This window comes from Budorcas taxicolor, chromosome X (assembly GCF_023091745.1).
Source record: "Budorcas taxicolor isolate Tak-1 chromosome X, Takin1.1, whole genome shotgun sequence".
NCBI lineage: Eukaryota > Metazoa > Chordata > Mammalia > Artiodactyla > Bovidae > Budorcas > Budorcas taxicolor.
The window spans coordinates 87,076,814-87,092,043 of NC_068935.1; the positions used below are offsets into that span (position 1 = coordinate 87,076,814).

General features: G+C 46.0%; 1 protein-coding gene across 5 annotated transcripts; it reads right to left on the reverse strand.

The window, feature by feature from the left end:
* Positions 1 to 119: 119 nt before the first annotated feature.
* WDR45 (WD repeat domain 45) lies at positions 120 to 5,375 on the reverse strand. Of its 5 annotated transcripts, none has more exons than XM_052663155.1 (11): positions 5,257 to 5,375; positions 3,781 to 3,852; positions 3,577 to 3,651; positions 3,383 to 3,487; positions 2,425 to 2,530; positions 2,208 to 2,302; positions 1,672 to 1,751; positions 1,351 to 1,559; positions 1,168 to 1,269; positions 936 to 1,081; positions 120 to 553 (listed from the first exon to the last, which is right to left on the reverse strand). In XM_052663155.1, the coding sequence occupies exons 2-11, from the start codon at positions 3,833 to 3,835 to the stop codon at positions 444 to 446; spliced, it is 1,083 nt and encodes a 360-aa protein (XP_052519115.1). In that variant the 5' UTR covers positions 3,836 to 3,852; positions 5,257 to 5,375; the 3' UTR covers positions 120 to 443. The 5 variants fall into 5 exon arrangements, with proteins under 5 accessions (XP_052519115.1, XP_052519114.1, XP_052519113.1 ...); XM_052663154.1 differs by having other exon boundaries at positions 2,425 to 2,584; XM_052663153.1 differs by having other exon boundaries at positions 2,425 to 2,599.
* Positions 5,376 to 15,230: the final 9,855 nt, after the last annotated feature.

The window sequence follows — 15,230 nt, forward strand, 5'->3', positions numbered from 1 at the left end:
GAGCAAGATCCCACTTCCTTCCCATCAAGGTCCAAGAGGGTCACACCTTCCAGGAAACTCCTGCAGGGCCTTTTCAGCCTCATCTTCTCTAGGCCCCACTCCCAAGGTCCAGTCATAAATACTATTAAGGGCCTTTTATTATTTATATTCATCACATCAGAGTCTCTTTCTGGGAAGTTTTTAAAAAATCCCTACAGGTTGGATTAGGGCACCCACTCTGGGTCCTTAGCAGTTTTCTTCAGGCTGGGAGCTCCAGGGGGTCCACTGTCTCCCTGAGTCCCTGGCTTGGCCCTGCAGGCACACCCACACAGTCATCAGGAAGTGCTTGGGGCAAAGTGGGCAACCGCTCCATTAATGCTTCCTGGGTGGCGGCTTCCATAGCACTCCCACCCCTGGCCTTTGCAATCTGCCACTGAAGGTCCCTAGCACAACCCACAGGGTCCTTAAAAGTCATCATCATCACAGATGTCAAGGTACACATCGAAAGCCTCTCGGTTGCAGTTTCCATCGGGAGTGAAGACATATTTGTGGAAGGTCCCATCTACACAGATGGCTGGAAGAGAGGGGAGCATTGGAAAAGGTTAGAGGCTGCCAAAGCCACACTCTAATCCTCTCAGGTGTCTCATAGCCTAGTGTCTACCTCCAGGCCTTTGCCCACATCTCTTCTGGGTTGGGAAGATCCCCTGGAGAAGGAAATGGCAACCCACTCCAGTATTCTTGCCTGGAAAATCCCATGGACAGAGGAGCCTGGCAGGCTACAGTCCATGGCGTTGCAGAGTTGGACACGACTGAGCAACTTCACTTCACTTCACTGATGATGGAAGTGACCCATCCATTTTGCTCCCTCAGGCCTCCCATGACCTAAAATTCTTTCAGGTCCAATTTGCAGGCCTCAGCCCATGCAGTACCCCCAATCAAGGGCTATTCCTACTCACCAATGACAGAGTTGACATTCTTGGAAGTATTTCGACCAAAAGCACAGATGCAGGCTGACTCAGCAGGCACGGTGAAGCTCGCCAGGCTCCACTGAGAGTCCACATACTGCCCAATCATAGGCCCCACCTTGCCCACGCGAGCCAGCCTGTAGGCAATACTGGCTAAGCTCAGGTGTGGTATATGTGCAGGGGGATGACGGGGGTAAGGCAGGGTAGGGCAGGAGGTACTCACGCAGAACGGCGGTTGAGGCGGGTATCCTTGAGAGCAAAGATATGGACTGTGCCCTTATCACTGGATGCACACAGGAAGGAGGAATCATGGCTAAAGTTGATGCTGAAAGACAGACCAGCAGTGATGCCCACATGTCATGCTGGGCATGGGGTCAAAAGCCCACCACCCATGCCCTGTGCTTACCAGTAGAGGGTGGCAGGATCGGTGCCTCGACGCAGTTCCACCAGTTTCTCCTTGGACTGTGTATCAAAAAGGCGAATAAGTGTGCCCTTCTGAGAGGCCGAGGCCACTACCGTGCCTGGCTGGTTCAGAGACACACAGGCCACGTCGCTCTGATGTGCATTGATGGTAAACGGAGCAGAGGAAGTGCCAGGCTTTGTGCTTGCCAGGTCCTATGGTAGAAGGAGCAGTTCAGGCTTAGAGCAGGTAGTAAGGAGGTCAGTGGCGAAGAGTCCACAGGGACAGCCAGCCCACCTACCCATCCCTGCCCACTGGACAGCTTACCACAAGTTGCAGGCTCCCGCATTTGTGTCCTGGGAACACTAGCAACTGTTTCTCCAGGCTGGGGCAGAGGTCACAGAGCCCTAAGGTGCGAGGGGGGGTGGGCTGGTAAAGAGGACGATGGGGCCAGGCAGGGTCTCAGATGGACAGAGCTGGACTTCAACCTTCTACGATACATGTTACCCACAGAACCCACAGGGGGCTTGTCCTCAGCTGTGCTCCCCACCATCAAAGCAGATTCTCCGCCTCCCAATGCATTTGTGGCAGTTCCAGGAGGCCCAGGAATCCCTGGCATACCTGCAAATGTCCTTACTGAGCCTTTTTGCTCTGTGATCTCAGATAGCCGGGGGGGGACAGGGCCAAGAGTGGAGAGAGAGAACTGGCTAAGGGATGGGAAAATGGATACACTGGGAGTCTCAGCCCATCAGAGCATCTCTATGCACTTTCTTCCTGCCTCTCTTTCCCAGTTCCTTTCTGCATGTCCCTCTTCCCCATCCACTACCTCCTGCCATTACATCTGCATCTCAGGGTCCTCTCACCCTTGGGGTTGTCCCGGGTGTCAAATTCAAACAGCTTTCGGGGATTGTCAGGGAAGGAGTACACATAGATGCGGTTCTTCAGCACGATCACGATTCTGTGGGCATCACACAACACAGGATGGTCATGAGAGAGGGCAGGGTACCCATGCAGGATGAACCCTCTCGCCTGCTGGGGGGACTTCCTACCTCCCCCACCCCCAGTCCACCTCAGGCTCACTTGTCATGGCGCATGCGCACAGCCAGCACTGGCTTGGTGAAGGTGAACTCCAGCACCAGCTTGTCCTTGGAGTCCTTGCCCTCCCGGGCATCGTCCCAGATCAGCACTGCTTGGCAGGTGGGTGTGTTGTCGGGGCCAACGTGTAGGGTGAGGGGCAGCCCTGGTGACACAAGACCTACCCCTACTCCCCATGGGACCTCAACCCACTTGCTTAACCTTTTGCTAGCACCCCATGTGATCCTCACACAGCATGACTACTTGTGATTCCTCAGGAGACAGGTTCTAGAACTGTTATACTCATTTACAGATGAGGAAGCTGAGGCTCAAAGGGGTTGGCTATCTGGCCAAGGACCTCACAACCCATCAGCAACCAAGCAGAGACTCATATCCAGGCCTGGAACTTCCCATCGGTAACCATTTCTGCCTCCAGGGTCCCAGTCCATACACCCCCAGAAGACTTCTGTGAGGAATCCTAGGCCTTCTTTTGCCATGCCCCAGTGGGATAAACAAAAACCCTTAAAACAAGATGGTGCTTGAGACTCAAAGCAAGAGGGCAATGGGGAGACTGCCCCAAGATTTTAAAACCTATTGATTGTGTGACCTTGGATAAATCACTTAACCTCTCTGGGCCTCAGTTTCTTCATCTGTAAAAATGGGAATAATGATACTTCCTACCACACATAGTTATTATGAGTATTAAATGAGTTAATACATGTAAAGTGGTTAGGACAGCACCAGGATCACAGCAAGCTCTCTATAGGTAAGGACATGTCATACAGGAGGCATTCAACAAGTGTTTGTTAAATGAAGACAAAACACCAAGCTTCTCAAGCAATGAGATCCAGGACTTGTAAGCCTCACTGTGTGACTCTGAGTTACTCTTCATATGCCCGTGCCTCTGGGAGGCCAGGATTCTAGGGAATCTGGGCCAAGGGTGGGATGGGATGAGGACACTTACCTGAGATCTCTGAGAACTTGGGGCTGCTACCACCGCCCACCAGGGCCAGCAGGTTGGAGCGGTGCAGCATTTCCACCAGGCCCATGCTGCCCACCTGCTCATGGTCTGGACAAGGACCAGGGTGTCAGTAGGGGTGGGTGCCAATGCCCAACCCATCCCTTCTGCCCATTGCACCTCCCCCACCGACAGCTCACCCAGATGCCCCTTCTCCATCAATGGCTCCACGTTGTAGATGCGCACACCTGTCTCCATAGCGCAGCAAAAGCAGCCTGGGGATGGGAGGAATCCGGGCTGCCTCAAAGGATGCCCAAGTGGGAAGCTAGGGGCTTAACATCCACCTGTGGCCATTCTCTCCCTCCCCACGCTCCCAAAAGGGCATAGGCACAAGCCTCTCTCACTCTGGTCTTGGTTGAAACGCAGACTGGTCACGCCTCGAAGTGGCTGCTGAGTCATGGTCCAGGATTACTTCCCTGGACACAAATGAGGGTAGGGTTGGGAAGAGTCCTTTGGTCTGTTCTCTGAGTCCTAGAACTCCTGTCCTCAACTGATTACTTCCTCCTCCTTCCACTCTGCTACCTAACCCCAGCAGTATTGCAGAGAAGACAAAATCAGGGGAAGAATCCTAGGGTCTCCAGTCTAAGCTCCCAAGACCCCAAGAAGCATGGCCAGGAACGTTCCCATCTTCTCACACTTGGTTGACCCCAACTCTGTGTGTCTACCCCGACCTCGACCACCCCTGCCCCTCCTCCTTACTCCCTGGCCCTGACTGTTTCTCAGGAAATAATGAGGTAGGAGGTATTTCAGTGATGTCTCCTCTTTACCCCCAGCCAATCCTGACCTTAGTGCCCAACATGGCCTGGAACCACCCCATACCCACTTCTCTTCTTACACCTGGACCTAGCACCTAAGTCTGCCTGTCAATAAACGGGAAAGGGAGCTCAACCACCCACCTCCTTCTGCACCTCCCTGACCTGGCCCTGAAACCTGCTATAGTTGGTTCACCATTCTGAGGAGCTCTCCTTCCATGTCCTTCTACTCCAACCTATTCTATCACTCCTGAGCTCTCACACCTTCCCTCCTCACAGGCTTCCCGAAATACCTTCAGGATCCCATTCCTACCTCCAGACAACCCCTCTCATGACATGCTAACTTCTGCCTGATCATGGACAACCTGGACCTTCCCCCAGATCCCTGTTTGCCCTAAAGACCCTTCTTCAGAATTCCCTTATCACTCAGATGCCCCACCCCTGGGACATACCCTTGCATGTGTTCAGCTATCCCTGACTTTGACATGGGTTGGCTGGGACCTACCCTCAGGAATTGCATACCCCCTAAGGTCCCTCCTCCAGACTCCCTATCTTCTCCCCAAGACCCTTTCCCAGGTGACCCTACTGCCTCAAGACCCTTGCTCAGGACACAGACATTCCAAAACTCCTACCTGGGACTTCTCAATCCCCCCAGCAAGATGCCTGCCCCAGATTCCCCTAATATTCTTGCCCTAGAGTCCTCATACTCCCTTTAAACACCCATCTTCCCCAAATCTTTGCCCCGGCACACCCTCTTCCCACCCTTCAAATGTCCCCCTCACCTGTCCGCACCACCTCCACTGGACTGCCTTCACCTCCCCTCCCCACAAAGACCCATTCGTTGGAGATTCCCCCACCCAAGAACCCTGCCCAGGGATTCCTCACACATAGCTCTCCCACCCCTTACGTCCAAGACCACCCTCATACTCCTCCCAATGCCAGCACCTACTTAAGATGCTTGTCCTAGATACCTTCCATCAACCAAAACTCCTGCTCAAAAGACCCCTTTGTCCCCTAGACCGCAACCAATTTTGGGACCATGCCCCAGATCCCTGCTTCTGCACTGACCTGACCTCTGTGCGTCCCCGATCCCAGCTCCAGTTCTCGGTGCCGCCCGCGGCACGGCTTTCTGACCTCCCGGGCCTTGACGCCCTGCTCCGGTGTTTACATCAGGCCTCACTTCCGGGGGAGGGAGCCTGTGACCGGAAATGATTCACCCTGCCCAGAAAACACGGCCAGTCCTGCTAGCTCAGCTTCTGGGTCATTGGAGCAATGAGAGAGAGCGTGGCGTCCTCCCAGGAGGGCGCGGGAAGCAGAGGATGCTCAGCCAAGGCATGACTGTCTGAGGGAACCGCGGACGGGTGGGCGAGAGAGAGTCTTTCCCTCGCTGAGCGGAAAAGGGAGAGAATTCTTCAATTCGGTCCAGCTCCGACAGCTAAAGGCGTTATCTTCTGGGCTAATAAGACGTGGACCGAGGTGGGGAGAGGGGCCGCCCCCGTTAGCAATTTGTAGTTCCCGCACACTCCTAGGGAGGGGCGACCCAGGACCCTTGAGGCGGGGGTGGTCCTGGAAACCTTGAAAGCTGTCTATCACAATAGCCAGGGAAAACCAGGTTGAGATTCCCCATCCCACCCTCGCTAAGTTTTATTCACAAAGTGGAAAAAAAATTTTTTTTTGATGGCAAGATAAATGTTCTCTGTGGGGGGAAGAAACCTCCAATTATGTACGTAGTGGAAATATTTTTTTATTCAACTTTTAAATTTTGAGATTTGGACTCACGTGTAGTTTTGAGAAATAATAGAGAATTCCCATGTACTTAAACACTTCCCCCTAAAGGTAACATGTTATGTATAGTAACATGTACTATAGTAAACTAGAGTAAAATGTTACAATGAGAATATTGATATATTTGATATTGATACAATCCACCCATCATTTACTTTTTTTCAAGTATTGTTTTTATACTTTCAAAAGTTGCTAATATATAATGGACAATGGTTTAATGTATCCTTTTTAATTGATTCATGGTATTCCGTGGAATAAATGTCTAATTGTTCAGCTGTTCCCCTACTGATTGGAGAAGGAAAGGCAACCCACTCCAGTATTCTTGCCTGGAAAATCCCATGGACGGATGAGCCTGGTAGGCTACAGTCCATGGGGTCGCAAAGAGTCGGACAGGACTGAGCGACTTCACTTTTTTTTCCCCTACTGATAGCCATCTAGGTGGTTTGATGGACTGTGTTGACAACATCCACAGGCATGTTTACTTGTGAATTTTGGCCCCATATACTACTGTATAGCTTCCCTGGTGGCTCAGACAGTAAAGCGTCTGCCTGCAATGCGGGAGACCTGGGTCCGATCCCTGGGTCGGGAAGATCCTTTGGAGGAGGAAATGGCAACCCACTCCAGTACTCTTGCCTGGAAAATCCCATGGATGGAGGACCCTGGTAGGGTATAGTCCATGGGGTTGCAAAGAGTTGGACAGGACTGAGTGACTTCACTTTCTTTCTTTCTACTACTCTAGGCATTACTCCATTGTTATGCTCCTCCACAAAGCCAATCTTCTGGCTCTCTTCAGTCTCCACTTTCTCACAACCCGGCGCATATGTAACTTTTTTTTTTTAATTTGCTGTGCCATCGGCATATTGCAGGATCTTAGTTCCCTGACCAAGGATTGAACCTAGGCACCAGCAGTGAAAGCTTCAAGTCCTAGCCAGTGGGCCATCAGGGACTTCCTAAGGCATATTTGACTTAATTCACTTTGGCTTCTATCTGTCTCCAAGACTCCCTGTCTCTGAGACATCTCTTAACCAGATTACTGATGATTAACAATCTTCCCAAACCAGCAGTTACTTCTCTACCCCTTCCTGTGGCCACTCAGCGTATTCCAGTTTCTTGCCCTCACTCTTGGTTTTCTCCTGTATCTCTGACTACTGCTCCCCTTTCATCATTTCCAAATATTGGTGTATCCTTGGCCATGATCCTGGCCCCCTTACTTTTATAGCTGATATTTTGTCCCTAGGTGACTTCATCTTGTCTCCTAGCCTTAATTATTACAAATATTTGTAAGATGCACTAATTTAGGCCTCTGGCCTAGAAGTCACCAGACTCATATATGCTATGGCTTGTTGCACATTTTCACATGGATGTCTCATAAGCCATCTGAGATTTAACCCATCCAAACAAATTTCTTGAATTTCCCTAACTCAAACACCCTCCTGTCACCCTCATCTCAACCAATGGCACCATTACACCAAGTCTGTCATGCAAGCCAAAGAGCAGATATATCATGCTTGATTCTCCTTTGTCACTGGAAAATTGTGTTGATACTACTGTCAAAATGGTATCACAGATACAACCCCTGGGATTTCCCTGGTTCGTCCAGTGGGTAAGAATCCACCTGCCAATGCAAGGGACATGGGTTCTATTTCTGGTCTGGGAAGATTCCACATGCTGTGGAGCAACTAAGCCCGTGCACCACAACTCCCAAGTGCTGCAACTACTGAAGTCTGTGCACCTGGAACGAGAAGCCTCCACAATGAGAAGCCTGTGCACCACAACTAGAGAGTAGCCCCTGCTCTCCACAACTAGAGAAAGCCCACACAGCAACGAAGACCCAGTGCAGCCAAAAATAAATAGATAATAAATAAATATAGCAGTGTGTACACGTCAAAAAAACCCGAAAAGACCTGGCACATAGGTCAATTGGAAAAACTCATAATTCACAGGGCATGAAATACACAGGAAGGTGGTGGGGAATAATTAGCCCTGGACTTAGTACCACTCCATACCCAATTAATCATTAAAGGAAGATACTGAAAAATCAAATTGCTTCCAAGTAACTGTATTTCAGTACAAAGATAAGGAAGATTCATAGGAATAATAATAATAATAAAACCCTAGTACCTAATAGGGTAAAATTCACAATGTCTGTTACCAAAAAAAAAAAAAAAAATGACTAGGCATAAAAAGAAGGAAGAACCCTGAAAAACATGCTAAGTGAAAAGAGCCAGTCACAAAGGACCACATGTTGTATGCTCTCCTTTGTAGATAATGTCCATAATAGGCAAGTGAAATACAAAGTAGATTAGTGGTTGCCTAGGGCTGGTGGGTGGGGGATATGACTGGGGGAAAAAAGGCAATGACTGCAAAGGAGTATGGGGTTTTGGGGTGCTGAAAATGTTCTAAAACTGATTGTGATGATGGTTGCACAAGCCTGTAAGTATCCTTTAAAAAGAACATTTAACTGTACACTTTAAATTGTGTATTGTGTGGTGTGTGAATTATATCTCAATGTTGTTTTTTTTTTAAGCAGGAAAACAGGACCCATAATAATCAATCAATGGAAATTGACCCAGAATGGACATACATGTTAGAATTAGGAGAGAATAATTCTTAAAAAAGTTATTAAAAGCTGCACTCCATATGTTAAAAAAAAGTTGATCAGAGACATGGAACATTCACCCAAAGTAAATTTCTAAAGATGAAAAATACACCCGATGGGATTAATGACTAGACATTGCAGAAGAAAAACGTTAATGACAGAAGTCCTAGCAATAGAAACTAAGAAAATGAAAAAGGGAAAAGGAATCTCCAAAAATAAAAAGAGCATATATGAGCTGTAGAACAATTTTGTGTGACCTAACATGCAGGAAATTGAAACCCTAAAGAAGAGCAGAGGGGACAGAAAAAGTATGTAAAGAATAAAGTCCTAAAATTTTCCAAAATTAATAAAAAATATAAGCTTACAGATCCAAGAAATTCAATAAACACCAGCAAAAGATGCATGAAAAATACTACACAAAGGCACATTGTAATAAAATTGCTCCAAACCAATGAAGAGAAAATCTTTATTTTTTTCTTCCAGTTTTATTGAGATAAAATTGACTTACAGCACTATATGTGGAAAATTCTGAAAGAGATGGGAATACCAGACCACCTGACCTGCCTCTTGAGAAACCTATATGCAGGTCAGGGAGCAACAGTTAGAACTGGATATGGAACAGACTGGTTCCAAATAGGAAAAGGAGTACATCAAGGCTGTATATTGTCACCCTGCTTATTTAACTTCTATGCAGAGTACATCATGAGAAACGCTGGGCTGGAAGAAGCACAAGCTGGAATCAAGATTGCCGGGAGAAATATCAATAACCTCAGATATGCAGATGATACCACCCTTATGGCAGAAAGTGAAGAGGAACTAAAAAGCCTCTTGATGAAAGTAAAAGAGGAGAGTGAAAAAGTTGGTTTAAAGCTCAACATTCAGAAAACTAAGATCATGGCATCCGGTCCCATCACTTCATGGGAAATAAATGGGGAAACAGTGGCTGACTTTATTTTTGGGGGCTCCAAAATCACTGCAGATGGTGACTGCAGCCATGAAATTAAAAGATACTTACTCCTTGGAAGGAAAGTTATGACCAACCTAGACAGCATATTGAAAAGCAGAGACATTACCTTGCCAACGAAGGTCTATCTAGTCAAGGCTATGGTTTTTCCAGTGGTCATGTATGGATGTGAGAATTGGACTGTGAAGAAAGCTGAGTGCCGAAGAATTGATGCTTTTGAACTGTGGTGCTGGAGAAGACTCTTGAGAGTCCCTTGGACTGCAAGGAGATCCAACCAGTCCATTCTAAAGGAGATCAGTCCTGGGTGTTCACTGGAAGGACTGATGTTGAAGCTGAAACTCCAATAACTTTGGCCACCTGATGCAAAGAACTGACTGATTGGAAAAGACCCTGATGCTGGGAAAGATTGAGGGCAGGAGGAGAAGGGAACGACAGAGGATGAGATGGTTGGATGGCATCACTGACTCAATGGACATGGGTTTGGGTGGACTCCAGGAGTTGGTGACGGACAGGGAGGCCTGGTGTGCTGCAGTTCATGGGGTCGCAAAGAGTTGGACACAACTGAGCAACTGAACTGAACTGACAGCACTATATGTTTGAAGTGTGCAGATAATGATTTGATTTACATACACTGTGAAATGATTATCACAAGTTTAGTGAACATCCATCTTTCCATATAAAATTAAGGAAATAGAAAAAATTTTTCCCTGTGATCCTCTTATAATTTACTCTTTTATATATATCATACAGCAGTGTTCATTATATTTATCATGTTGTACATTACATCCCTAGTACTTATTTATCAAATATCTGGAAGTTTGTACCTTTTAAACCTTCTTCATCTTATTCCCCCTTTCCCACCCCCACCTCTGAAAAACACAAATCTGATCTTTATGAGTTTGTTTGTTTGTTTTTGAAGGTGGGGATTGAGGAAGGGGCAGCAAGAAAGACAGTTAGGAGGCTATTTCAGTAAATTGGTGGTTTTTGGTGCCTTATGGGACAAAGCAATCAGAAGACCTAAAGAGCCTCTTGATGAAAGTGAAAGAGGAGAGTAGAAAAGTTGGCTTAAAACTCAACATTCAGAAAACTAAGATCATGGCATGCTTCCCGGGTGGTGCAGAGGTTAAAGCGTCTGCCTGCAATGTGGGAGACCTGGGTTTGATCCCTGGGTCAGGAAGATCCCCTAGAGAAGGAAATGGCAACCCACTCCAGTATTCTTGCCTGGAGAATCCCACGGACAGAGGAGCTTGGTGGGCTACAGTCCACGGGTCGCAAAGAGTCAGACATGACTGAGTGACTTCACTTTCACTTTGCTTATCCCATCACTTCATGGGAAATAATGGGGAAACAATGGAAACAGTGAGAGACTTGATGTTGCTGGGCTCCAAAATCACTGCATATGGTGACTGCAGCCATGAAATTAAAAGACGTTTGCTCCTTGGAAGAAAACCTATGACCCACCTAGACAACATATTAAAAAGCAGAGACATTATTTTGCCAACAAAGGTCCGTCTAGTCAAGGCTATGGTTTTTCCAGTAGTCATGTATGGATGTGAGAGTTGGACTATAAAGAAAGCTGAGCGCCAAAGAATTGATGCTTTTACAAGGACATCAAACCAGTCCATCCTAAAGGAAATCAGTCCTGAATATTCATGGGAAGGACTGATGCTAAAGCTGAAACTCCAATACTTTGGCCACCTGATAGGAAGAACTGACTCACTGGAAAAGACCCTGATGCTGGAAAAGATTGAAGGTGGGAAGAAAAGGGGACAACAGACGATGAAATGGTTGGATGACATCATCAACTTGATGGACATGAGTTTGAGTAAGCTCCGGGATTTGGTGATGCACAGGGAAGCCTGGCATGCTGCAGTCCATGGGGTCACAAAGAGTTGGACATGACTGAGGACTGAACTGAATTGTCCTTCAACACAAGGTTGACTTTCAACAACCTGCCTGGTGCTGTTAAAACTTCTGATAGTAGGAGTACCACCGCGCCCCTTCACCTCACCTTTTTTCCTGGAGCAAATAGGACTTAGCATCTTATTTGAATTAAGATGTATTCCTAAGTCTTTAATCCTTTTTAGTTTGCTTTTCAAACTAGCAGTCTGATTATTTACTTACTTAACAGGACAGTCACCAGAGAATGAAGAATGATGCACACGCCTGTCATGCCAAGTTGTCACAAGAAGGGCGTTAGGATCAAAAAGGACCCACCTGTCATGATTGAGTAACCTGTGGAAGAAATCCAAACTAGGATGAATGTTTAGGCATTCCAGGTTTGTGGGAATGAGTTTCAAGTATCTATATCTCAGTCAAAATCTTTCTTAAAACAGAAATCTTGAAGTTAAACATGGCTCTGCTCAAACCCAGTTGGGTCAACTTTAATATCAGAATTTCTCCTTGGAACATTTCACCTTCTTTTGTGGATATGACTCAATGAATTAATTTTCTCTTAACACATCCTGGAAAATTGATTGTTTGGCAAGTGAGAAATTAGGTTTTGCTCTGATGTTCTGAAAAGTAACATACTAATCCCCTTAATTAATAGCTAATTATTAACATGTATTTGTTTATTTATCCAATGTATATTGAGTGCCTACAACACACCAGGTACCTGTACTAAGTGTTGGAGAATGGAACAATAAACAGAACAATGTCCTTGGAAGAAAAAGGTGGTGAATAAATGGATGAGTAAACATATATTTATATATAAATTAGAGATAAAATGGATTAGGAGATAGGAAGGGTTGCTACCTTATTTGGGATGATCAGAGAAACTTCTATGATAAGGTGACATTGGAGCAGAAACCTGAGGGAATGAAGTCTGTGGAAGTTTGGGGAAAGAGCATTCTGGGAGAAGGAACAGCAGCCTGAGCAAGTGAGTCACAGAAGTATGTTGTGGGGGCAGAATATGCAGGGCCTCATTGCCATTTTAAATGCTTTGGCTCCTATTCTGAGTGAGATAGGGAGCCATTTGGAGGGTTTGGGGCAGAGAAGAGAAACATAACCAGACTGGTTTCTGTGTGTGGACCACACAGAAGGCAGGAAGTAGGGGAAGAGGCAGCAAGAAAGACAGTTAAGAGGCTATTTCAGTAAATCACACAGTGGTGCCTTGGACACTGGGCAGTGGAGGAGATGTTTTCTGGAATTATTTTGAAGGTAGAGCTGAAGGACTATGTTGATGGATTAGATACAGGGTGTGTGGAAGGTTTTAGTTAAGCTGAGAGTCAGCTGGAGAAGCAGATTAGGAGTTTTGTACTGTCCTTGTGAACTGTGAAATGCTTCTGAAATATCATTTAGAGATGTTAAGTAGGTGATTGGATATGACTAAAGCTTAGGAGTGAGGTACAGGCTGGAGACAACACATTTAGGACGCATCAGAATATCAAACTCATTTACAGCCAGAGGAAATTACCTAGGAAGTGAAAGTAGGTGAGGTTAGAAGCCTAAGCCCTGGGGCATTTCCAAGGTATAAAAGTCAGTGTAATGAGGAGGAACTGGCAAAAGACTGAGTAGGAGCAGCTAGTGTGGCAGGAACAGAACCAAATCCTTTCCAGAAGGATTTCTGGAAGTCAAGAGAAAAAGCATTTCAAGAAGGGAGTCAAATGTTGCTGAGAGGGAATGATAAGGAGCACTCATGATATGCAGGCACTGGGTGTACAAAGATGAACCAGAATGCCAGGCACATAGTAGGTGTCCATGTACTTTTAATTGTAACAAAATATACACAACAAAGTGCTTCACTGGGGGCTCAGAAGGTAAAGAATCTGCCTTCAAAGCAGGAAACCCGAGTTTGATCCCTAGGTGGGGAAGATTCTGTGGAGAAGGGAATAGCTGGCTACCCAATCCAGGATTCTTGGCTGGAAAATCCCATGGACAGAGAAGCCTGGTGGGCTACAGCCCATGGGATCAACTGAGTGACTAACACTTTCACTTTTTTATACATAACATAAAATTTACTACCTCAACCATTTTAAAGTATACAGTGCATGAGTGTTAAGAATATTTACATTGTTGTGAAACAAATCTTCAGAACTTTTTTATCTTGCAAAACTGAAACTCTAGACTCATTAAACATCTCTCCACTAAACCTCCTGCCCCTCCCCAGTCCCTGGCAACTACCTTTCTACCTTACATTTCTATGAATTTGACTCCTTTAGATACCTCACAGAAGTGGAAACATACAGTATTTGTATTTGTATGACTGGCTTATTTCACACAACATAATGTTCTCAAGGTTCATTCGTGTTGCAGCATGTGTCAGAATTTTCTTCCCTTTAGAGGCTGAATAATATTCTATTGTATGAATATCCCACTTTTTGCTTATCCATTCATTTATTGATGGACACTTGGATTGCTTCCACCTTTTGGCTTTTGTGACTAATGCCGCAATGAACATAGGTATGTGAAGTCTATTTCATACTGTGCATTCTTTTTTTTTAGGTAGTTTTGTTATTTTATTTTTGTGGTAACTTTACAGTATTTTAAGGTTATATATGTTTAAACATCTCCCTGAAAAGGGCTGACTTATAATGATCTAAACGTGACTGTATCATTCTTCTACTACAAGGTGGGAGAGAACTCCCTTTGTAAAACTATGAATCCAAATAAATGACTGTTTATAAAGCTGGCTCTGACGGTAACTAAAACATTACCAATTTCGTTTTTTTGAAAAAGCAATGTTCCGTCACTGCCATGGGTCTGATCTGAACACAAATCCAATCTGATTTGTGTTCTATTCAAGACATCATCCACCGGGCGGCAGTTTCCCATGTTGCAGGTAAGGTACGTAGGAGGCTTAAAAACAAGCCTCTAGGGGGCAAGCATGCAAGTTATAGGATGGACTGGCTTTAAGAGGTTAAGTGTTTCTAAAGGGAACAAGAAGCTCCCTAGGGAAGAAGCTTCCTCCTATAAAGGCAGGAACCTGTTTACAAAAGCTCATATACCTTGAAATGAATAGGAATTCTATACCTGTGGGGGATACTGGGTGGTCACAACTCAAAAGATGGACACAACCAACGCAGTATCTCTCCAGATCCTTCCTTTAATGTCAGGTAATGTTTCAACCCAAACACAGGATACATACTGTAATGAAAAGGACCTGAGGGCCTCTGAGTCATGCATGGTATAGTAAGTACAAACCTTGAAGGTGAAGTCGCTCAGTCGTGTCTGACTCTTTGTGACCCCATGGACTGTAGCCTACCAGGCTCCTCCATCCATGGGATTCTTGAGGCAAGAATACTGGAATGGGTTGCTATTTCCTTCTCCAGGGGATCTTCCGGACCCAGGGATCGAACCCAGGTCTCCCGCATTGGAGGCAGACGCTTTAACCAGTGAGCCACCAGGGAAGTACAAACCTTGGTCCCACGCAAAGGAGCAGTCAAGGGCCTGGAAGATTCACCTCTTTATTTCTCTTTCCTGCTGGGCTTAAAGTCCATGGAAGAGAAAGAGCTTTCAATCAGTGGAACCAATGAGGCGTCAGGGCCTTGGAGGGTAGATTTGGTTGTACAGTATTACAAAATATATTTAAGAAAAAAACAGCCCAGGCCTCCCAGCAGTATCCCAAGCCTCAGCTGGTCCAGTGGCCCAACCTCTACATCATACTGTGCTTTCAATTATTCTGGATATTTTTGCAGAAGTGGAATTGTTGGATCATATGGTAATTCTGTTTTTTTTTTTTTTTTAATTTTG

Coding starts and splice junctions, on each gene's coding strand:
- WDR45 (XM_052663152.1), bottom strand. CDS start 3,835: ATGACTCAGCAGCCACTTCGAGGCGTGACCAGTCTGCGTTTCAACCAA. Junction 3,488..3,576: donor GATGGAGAAGGGGCATCTGG/GTGAGCTGTCGG, acceptor GTCCTTGTCCAG/ACCATGAGCAGGTGGGCAGC. Junction 1,560..1,671: donor GCGGGAGCCTGCAACTTGTG/GTAAGCTGTCCA, acceptor CTTCTACCATAG/GACCTGGCAAGCACAAAGCC.